Raw genomic sequence first — 9132 nt, 5'->3', positions numbered from 1 at the left:
TTTCAAGGCAGACAGTTAGCCATTTGACTTTGAAGTGCAATAATTTAAATAAAATTTAACAACACTGAAGGAATTCACTATCACCAGAAAAAATCGCATTTCTTCCTACGAGAAGAGAGTTTTCCATTTATTCATTAGCTTGGAAATGTTGACTTTTGAACTGATAAGTACATTATCTACTTCAACGGTTTCGCCACGTATTGTGACTTTATAATGAACGATTCCAGACACAAACCACCAAACAGTTATCACCACCTTATTAGAAATGTTGGATTTAAATTACACTCTTCTTCTCTTTCTCCATTTGTTCCCTCTTTCAAGGCAATGCTCAGGGGAAAACTCTCATGCAGCATCTCTCCATCAGAATTTAGAGGGCGGGATGCAGTTCACAAACATCGTTATGAGAACGTCTCACAAATCCAAGATTCCGAGGTTAAAAAGCACTCGGAGACAGAGGTCGGCACAACATCTCCTTCCGACAAAATGGTCAGTGCAGTTCACAAAACTATGGCACGCAAAGTGTGCTACGGCAATGGAATGTCTCCCTACCTTGCTTCCAACTTGCTTGAAGGCAACGAATTTTCCTAATTTTCTGAAGTGAAGTGTCGAACGTCTTCTTGCAGACTTCATGCGGACTTATGGCTTTGAGTGCCCTCAAGTTCCTGATTTTAAGGGTTAAGGAGTCGCACGTGTTTATCGTAATAGGTTCGTAATGCGTTTTATTAGTTTTTTTTTTCGTTCTATCTAAAAATACTTAAGAACTAAACGTAACGAACGAATCGTATGGACTAAACCTTGCATGCAGACGCATTTGAGGGATCTCGCCTGTAGGTGTTGATCCATCCATCGACTATGCGTACTATGCATAGTTTTGCTCGTTGTAAACCCGTGATGAAAAACCGCTGAGCACATTAAAAGCTGAAACGGTGAGCTCTATCTAACAGTTTCAGAGATATCATAAAAATAGAGAAACCTGATGTCTTAGGGCGGAATGTTTGTCGCCCAATACCGTTAGCGACACCTCGACGTAAATTCTTGGCACATTTTGTTCTGAACAGTATATGCGCATATTTTTCGTGCAATGCTCGCACGACCCTCTCGTTGTCTGAACACTAAGCGACAGAATTCTTTTCTCTATGGCTTGTGCATGCCAACCTTTTGGAGATTTTAATCCGGCTAGAAAGAATTCGTGAACGAAAATAACTTGAAACTCTTCTTTTATAGCATTTTGCGCATCCTCAGAAACCCATAACAACCGAATTCGTTGAGCATTCACGACGCTGTGTGACTTTGTGGATCTTCATCCATTCTGTGGGATACTGTGAGGCTGCCGCCGCGTGCACTTGCACTCAGCTACGTACGTCCAGCCCGAAACGCAGGCGGTTCTGTTCTGAACTAATCGACAACGATTGCAAAGTAATCGATCCTAACGAGATGGAAGGACGTTCTTTCATTTCTTCTTTACCTCTATACACTTTTATACAACATTTTCGAAATATGTACTAGTGAATTTGATTGTGCGAGATCTGTTCTCTCTTAATATCTGGTTGTTCGAAAGAACATATCGAACTTCAACTTCATGTGATCTTCTCGTGTGCTCTCATTTTGCATCCAAGAACTCTCTACTAACCAGTACTACCGTTAAATGCGGAACAATTCTTTGAAGTCACGAGTACACGTGAACAGACGGCTGGAAGGCGCTGCTGTTGCCATGGCTGCTGTTATCCACGACTGCTTCCACTAATTACAAACATATCAGGCGAGCATTGGCCAACTTATCTATTTATTTGATATCCGATGAAATTCTATGAGCAATGACTTGCCACAGGACATTCGGAGAATTATTGCTGCTCAAAGTGAGGTGAACTTGCCTCGGTCTATTACTCTTCCTGTTCTACCCAAGATTGGCCATGTAGCCGGCAATAAAGGTTCAACTGAAGATGAAAGCGAACGCATGAAACAAAGTACATCTAACTCTTTGGAGCCGACTCCAGCCCAGAAATTACCTCGTCTGCTCGAAGCAGACAAGATGCATCTGGTTGAACCCCGACGCACTGCTCCAATTCTCCATCCGAGGTCACGTGGAGATGATTTCAAATTCAATTACTCATTCATTCCAAACCACGAAACTCTTCAACACCCTTATTCGACTACTCGTGAAAGTGTTGACAGCCCTCTCACTCCCAACAATTTTCTTGGACCTTCCCGTTTCGATAAAACCTTCGTTATTCGTGAAGAAACACCACTACCATCAAGTGATTCTATTTCGCTGCTTGATCTGAAACTTGCTTCCATACCACATTCGCTTCCAGGTTTGTACGTTGGCGAAAAACTTTAGGGTTGTAGCAAAAAAGATGCACATATCTCGAAGATAAATCGTATCGCTTATTGGCATCACCTATTCTTGATGTGCAGGATCCTTGACGAATACATGTAGATTTAGTCTCTTCTTAAGATATGCTGGGACTTCAAAATGCTGTCGACAACCTTAGCAACAGAAGAGTTGCAAATATTCTTGAAGCGTGCAGGTGATACCGTTTTTTCCCAGAAGAAGACGTCATTTAAAATCGCCTCTTCTCCTTAAGGTTGTACGATCGCGAACTTCGCGGTTACCTCTGCGTACCATCCCTAATCAAATGTTTTGGAGAAATCATTCCGAGTGTAAGTTCTTTGCGTCTCGTTTTCTCCAAGTTCTTTGGTTTTTTGTCGATCTCGCCTCTATCCCCTTCCTAAGCAGAAAGAATTATGAATACAAATGCGTTTTTCAGGTCCATTCCCCTTCGTCACCATGGCGGTTGTTTTTGCAGTCGTTGGCACCTGATGGAGAGTTCGTAGAGTACGAAAAACTGATTCAGTTAGTGCAGAGGCATAGACACGATGTGAACATCGAAGAAACAATGCAAGTTCTGCAAGCAATCTCGAATTTCACCCGCAAAATTTCTAATTTCATTCCAGTTCCGATCTCTTGGTTTCCACTCATGGGGAGGAATCGTTGCCGCTGAGGGCGAGCAGTGGGCAGGAGAATCGCCAAAGGACCCGAGCTCAGGTTGTTGTTCATTCTCTTCGCCCATGTCACCTGACAGAATCACCGAGGACGACACACCCTCGAGCCCCAAAGATTGAATACCGTTCAGTGTCAGGTGATGACCGAAATCGAAGTGGTGATGACGCGAAATCCCGGGCTTTCTTTGGAAAGACTGCAAACGGCCACTTCCAAGCAGGTGCGGCCCATTTTTCCCTTTTTCGAATCGAGAATGAAGTTTGAAATGCACCGAAAGCACCATCCACTTCATTATCTCAAAGTAATCAAAAATTCTAAACTCATTCATGTAAACTGAGATTTTTTAATCATTTACTCATATGCATTAGAACGGTGCACAAAAAAAAAGAGAAAAAGAAGAATCTTAATAGCTTTTCATGAAAAAAAAGTTCACAAGAGGCAGTTAAAGTTAAAATTGAAAAAAATGTGGCAACTGAGTGTACAGACGGCTGAAAACAAGACTTATGAATTCATTATGAAGCTCAGCAGATCACAGCGGTAGCAGTTCTGAGCACAACACCAAGGAATTCAGACATCAGCAGATACTGTCGCTGAATGGACAGTATTCTGCGACAAGGCTCACAAATGCATTCTCCTGCATCTTCCTGTTTTTTAAAATAAGATCACCACCGACAACAGCATATTCATGTGGACCTTTGCTCACCACGTGTTGTGCAGAAGTTCATAACGTTCAAGGCGCTTTCGGTTTAGCAAAATTCTCAGGGCTAGTTAACAAAGCAGCTTGGCTTGAAAACTTTCAGTGCTGCTGTTTAGCGACATACTCATATGATTCGTAACATTTTAACCCATACAATTAGTGATGAGTTATGCCGTGTACTCATTTTCCGAAAACTTCATTACTTTTTAAGGAACAGATTAAGGAAAGGGAGTTTCACGTTCTAAGTTAGTTCGAGCTAATAGGATTTTGAAAACGTATCTCTTCACTATGTGTCCTGGATGTCGCTGTATCCTAAGTAGCAAGCAGCTGCATCGAAGGTGTATCTTTGCATCTTAGACCTCTTATGGTTGCCGTGATTGGTTCGGCTCTTTTCTGACGTGCTTCTCTGACGACAAAATCGTCATAGTCATGGACTCTAACATGAGATTCTTGAGATTGTTTTCTGGTTCTTATCATCCCATTTCCCCTAACATAGAAATGCGTTTCAACGAGCACAAAATATTTGACGAAGATTGTTTGGCCAACTACATAATAATATAATCACTATCGTAGTCAACATCACCAAATCATACGCTATGCACTTTCGTAACTCTGTTGTTCTAAAAAGTAGAAGGCTAGATGTGAAAGAAATGAAAACGAATAGAGTGGTTGGAACTGATGAATCGTTTTGGCCGCTAACGCGCTCGGATCCAATTTATTTGTAATGGCAGAGGTTAATCGACGTTTATGCATACTAAGACTTATGATGACCATTGTTGTATCACGTCAGTGTCCTCAAACAAGCTTCTTCTGCTTTATTTCGGTGGAATTAAGGGTTTCGTTGCCCCTGGAAGGATTGCACCATCGACCGTCTTGGTGGTGACTCCTAACCACTGTGCTGACCACAGCTTTTGAAGGACCAAAAAAACCACTCCTCACTGAAGATAAATACCGATTTTCTCTGCTCAGATGCTATTCAACGGAGAGTCGCTAACCACCGCTGAAGCGCCTTAACAGCTCCGAGCAGAAAAATAATCGATAACTACGGTCTTTCCAAGTCTGGTTTCCCCTACTTTTCGTAGCTCTAATGGAATTCCTATTCTGGAACAGTGACATCGAAGCTTTGCGAACCGAGTGCACAAGTTTTGTTGATACCGATGCTGGTTGCATTATTAACCAATGCATATTTTACATGAGAAAAGAAATTCTCTTGGTGTGGGAAGAACATTTTGACAGATCTAACATATGACTGGCCAAAGAAAAGTGAAAGCGTTGACAAATCAGAGCCTTCAGGGGGAAAAAGATTTCGTACCTCAACTTTTCCCGAAATAAGTGCACCACACACAAAAAGCATCCAACGGATCGAAGAGCTTTTTCCACACATATTTCCGTTGATGCGCCTTTCTCATGCTCATTTTACTTCCATCACTGGGCTTTTACGCTCCCAGTCTTTTCTCAACAAGTCTTGAAATAAATATCTGCTTCGTTGCGTTGTGGAATTGAATTAGTCGCGGATCTGTGGAAGTAGGTTTATGTGGAGAAATAGCCAAGAGCCCAATTTTACATGCATTTGTCATGAAAGCCTCAGGCGAGTACGATCTTTTTTCGAAAAATATTCTTCAATAGTTCAATAGTAGTGGTATAGTTAATAGTTAAATAATTAAACTAAACTTTTATGACGGCGTTAGAAACATGGTGGCGCGGTTTTCAACGCCAAGAAAATAGATACATAATTGAGAGCTTCAATGTCAGTGTTGGCTGACTAACGTTCCCATTAGGCTCTTACGGTGAATTCGCAGAAAGCAAACATGCGGCAATGAAAGGAGCTCGGAGATCGCAAATCCTTGACAAAACCGAGCATTATGAGCAGATTACAGCGCAATTCCGCGCGTGCGCGAGTATAATCTTCTCATAATGGAGTTGGATAGTGGATGTAAAGAGTTGTTTCGTTGTATGAAATGCATCCTCACTCCCAACATTAAGGACAGAATAAGGCAAAAGTTCAAGGTTCAGGTTCTCTTCTCATTCAAAGATAGGGCTCATTTGCGCTACTATAATAAGTTTCCAATTATTGCAGCGGAAAAGCCAAAGGCACCTTACAAAATTATGAATAGGAGGCCTCAGAAGCATACGAGGCGTCAGTTTAACCAACGGGACAACTTTTTACACTCATCAGATTGGTGAGAAGAGGCCACGCAAAGTGAATCGCTGGGGAGATTACCCGATAAAGTTAGTCACACCTCTACGGTAATGAAATTCACTCTACGAGAATTGATTTCGTGAATCCTATGGATGTAAAGAGTTGCTTCGTTGCATAAAATGTCTAGTGTCCTTCCCTGATTTGAACTAGTTTTCGCTGTGTGATACTTACAAATGGAGTCCTTATGCAATGTAATACTCATAAGAACTCGAGTCAGAATTTCCCCAAACACTGCATTTAAATTGGGTTGTGTCTGATGTCCAACAGAAATGTTGCCCTACTCCTTTCACAACAGAACAACTACAGGTATCAGATTTCAAAGCTGGGGATTTCCTAGTTGCTTGACAAAAGAGAGGGTGGTGAGGGGCTGCACTGGTTTATCTTCTCATCCTCGTCGAATAAAATTAAGAAGCACAGAGGTACTCGATATTTGCTACCTACCACGCTGTCAACGCAGAGCAACATGCACGGCAAAAAATGGTTCCAGCGCCTCTGTGCCAATATTAACAAACTGCGAATGATCGCTTCTGTAATTCGATGAAAACATCGACTGGCAGCTGTTCTTATAACAAAATTGGTGCCAGCCTATCCTTGTTAAGAAAAAAAGTGTATCTAAAAACAGCTTTTTTGCAGAAAATCGAGCTGTGTGAGTTCAAAATGCTCCTCGAAATGTACGGCTTCGACTCACACTTTCAGCCATTCTATCAGCCTCTCGTCTCAAGTTTCCTTACCCATGACAATAAATTTCAGTCTGTTCCTTAATTCTTACTGAAGGCGCCATGGAAATATGCATTTTCTATTTTTAGTTTCTCTGCATTTGCTGGGTGTCTTTCATTGGTGAGGCCTTCATTGCGTCAGTCTACATCCGCTGCCTCATCCACTCCACTGTGGAACAAGCCGCCACTTGAAGTTAGTCTGGCCATTTTTGTTTTCTTAGAAAACGTCAGAAGATATTCCATTTAATATTTTAGTCAATTGGTAGAAAGATGACGAAAAGTGGTAAAAAACAGACACAAGCAGACCTGTCGTCGCCTAGTGCTTTCAACCAGTAGCAGGATTGTTTACGTTTCATGCAACCGATGTGCTCGAGTGGAAGTTATGTGGCATGTTTTGACTTAATCTTCGTCCTTAGCTCAGAGCTTTTTCTGTATGAGTGGAGTAGTGAATCAAATTCTTCAACTTCTTTGTCCACCGTTCTGGTCAGTAGAAGCAGTGGATTACATATTTTTTAAATTTTTTTATTAAACGTATTAATACCGCCTGATTCGCTTGTTACGAGTATGCGAGCACATATCAATAAACCATCTTAAACTCGCGTAACTGTGCCCACAACAGCAAAACGCGGCATTCTTGTTGTTGTTGGAAGGAACGCAACCAAATCACGTGTCAATGCAACTGCGAGCAATTCCCGTGAACCTCGTTTTAGTGAAGTTCATACATGTTGGACGGCAGCTGCAGCTGTTTTACACAACACACGAAGCTCGAAAACTCTCTCTTCTCTTTCGCATGCGTCTTCATCGAAATGATCCTCACTTCAGCAATTTTCCCATTATTCATTCCCTCTACCTCATTTGACATCGTTCCTATGGAAATCAAGAAAATTTTTTCAGTTTTTCATAAAGTTTCTTTCAGAAGATTTCTTTTTTTTCGTGTTCTGCTTATGTAGAGACAAATGCGATTGTAACGAGTATATTTCTTTCTTACTTGTTGTTTCCGTAATAGCGCAAATGCTCATTGAGCCTCTTTGTGAGCATAAGAATAATGATCTAGTTTTTCCGATAGCCTACGTTATCAATGTATTTTTGAATTGTATTCCGCAGGATGAACCCCGAATCAGAGCGTACAAATCTCCTTACATGCTAACAATTTCTTGATGATAAACTCGAATTTTCTCGAAATTCGAGAGACAGAATAACGGAAAATACTTTCTGACTCCTTTTTCGCTTCCCCGCAACGTTATTATAAAAGAAAACAACGCTAATGATCCGATCTTCTCCAAGGACGAACTTCTCATCGACTTTCAACGGCATGCCATTCTTCCAAAGGTTTTGTGGCTGCATATTTCAGTCGAACCAAAAGATACTCTATCAGTTGTAACAAATCTCTTTATCGTTTTTTTTGTACTCCTTCCAGATGTCGAACGCGTTCTCCTTTTTCCGCTACTTGTTCAGGATTTGCTTATTGCAGTGTAGCTGTTCTTGCAAATAATTTCTTCTGAGCTAAAACCACTTTTTTCCCGCTGATGAAGCAGAACAATGTTTGCCATTTCATACAGAGCTGCCTCTATTCTCATGAATGAGTCGTTGTATTACAATAGCAGCAAATTGCGGTTAAACGAGTGGCAATGAGTAGAAGGATGGAAGACCAACAACCTTTGATTCAGCCAACCTTAAGGGTGACGCCATCTAATGTCTTACACAATTACCAAAGCGGCGGTAAGTGTGCACAAACGTGTGTCTTTTTCGCGAAGAATACACTTACAAGAATTCGTTCAGATGCCCTAGGAACGGTAGCAAGAGAATGGCCCTGTTCTGGGTGCGCTGGCGTTCTTGGCATTGTACATCTTTCCATAGGTGTAATACTTACAGTCAGTACTTCTCGAAAGCCCTACGCATTACCTCTGGAATTTCATCTATCTGCAGCTCTTCGACATGCTCACAAGTCCGGTGTCAAATGCATTCTTCGCCATTTCCGCCGCCATTCTGTACATCGTCTGCGCAATTCTTTGCTTCATTGTCACAAGGTAAGGACGAATTTGACAAATCAACTAAGTATCAACACTCGAACAAAAAAAAAATCCCGAACAACGCAACACTGTATAGCAAAAAGATTCATCCCATAAACCAAGAAACAGCAGCAAACTGCTGCCTGAAGAGTTCTAATTCGTGTTTCAGCAAATTAGAGTGAAAGAAGAAAGAACTAAAATTCCTGACAGAAAAATAAAACGAAACGATGAGAACTCTATTAATCATAAACAGCACACAACCAACATTCCCTTGATTCTCCTCCAGTTCTAATTAGAAGATTATACTATCGAGAAATGGATCGTTCTTGTTGCGTGACAGAAGCGTTAAACAGATATCAAAAGGGCATTTTTTTTCGGGAAGGGATCAGTTCATGCAGCACCCATCTGTTCAACTTTTTCACGTTTCGAATTTTTCCGCAAATGGCAGACGACTGTCAGACTAGTTTTTGGGCAACCTCTCGCGGTGTCTTAAAGGCACCACCCCACGA

General features: G+C 41.4%; 2 protein-coding genes across 2 annotated transcripts in view; both read left to right on the top strand.

The window, feature by feature from the left end:
* Nucleotides 1-1807: 1807 nt before the first annotated feature.
* Nucleotides 1808-6950, top strand: RB195_018342 (uncharacterized protein; the record flags this gene model as incomplete). The annotated part of the gene is made up of 9 exons (XM_064185737.1): nucleotides 1808-2312; nucleotides 2456-2528; nucleotides 2586-2661; nucleotides 2769-2899; nucleotides 2956-3046; nucleotides 3135-3221; nucleotides 6532-6647; nucleotides 6705-6807; nucleotides 6870-6950. The coding sequence occupies 9 exons, from the start codon at nucleotides 1808-1810 to the stop codon at nucleotides 6948-6950; spliced, it is 1263 nt and encodes a 420-aa protein (XP_064041618.1).
* Nucleotides 6951-8242: 1292 nt separating this feature from the next.
* The window catches only part of RB195_018341 (uncharacterized protein), a gene marked incomplete at both ends in the record, with an annotated part of 8061 nt that continues 7171 nt past the window's right edge, over nucleotides 8243-9132 (top strand). Inside the window, 3 exons of the mRNA XM_064185736.1 lie at nucleotides 8243-8333; nucleotides 8394-8485; nucleotides 8541-8641. Of these exons, the coding sequence (XP_064041617.1) occupies nucleotides 8243-8333; nucleotides 8394-8485; nucleotides 8541-8641 (284 nt within the window). The remainder of the gene's footprint in view (nucleotides 8334-8393; nucleotides 8486-8540; nucleotides 8642-9132) is intronic.

This window comes from Necator americanus, chromosome II, assembly GCF_031761385.1.
Source record: "Necator americanus strain Aroian chromosome II, whole genome shotgun sequence".
Lineage (NCBI taxonomy): Eukaryota > Metazoa > Nematoda > Chromadorea > Rhabditida > Ancylostomatidae > Necator > Necator americanus.
The sequence above is the reverse complement of the archived record's forward strand: the minus strand, read 5'-3'. Positions and strand labels throughout refer to the sequence as shown.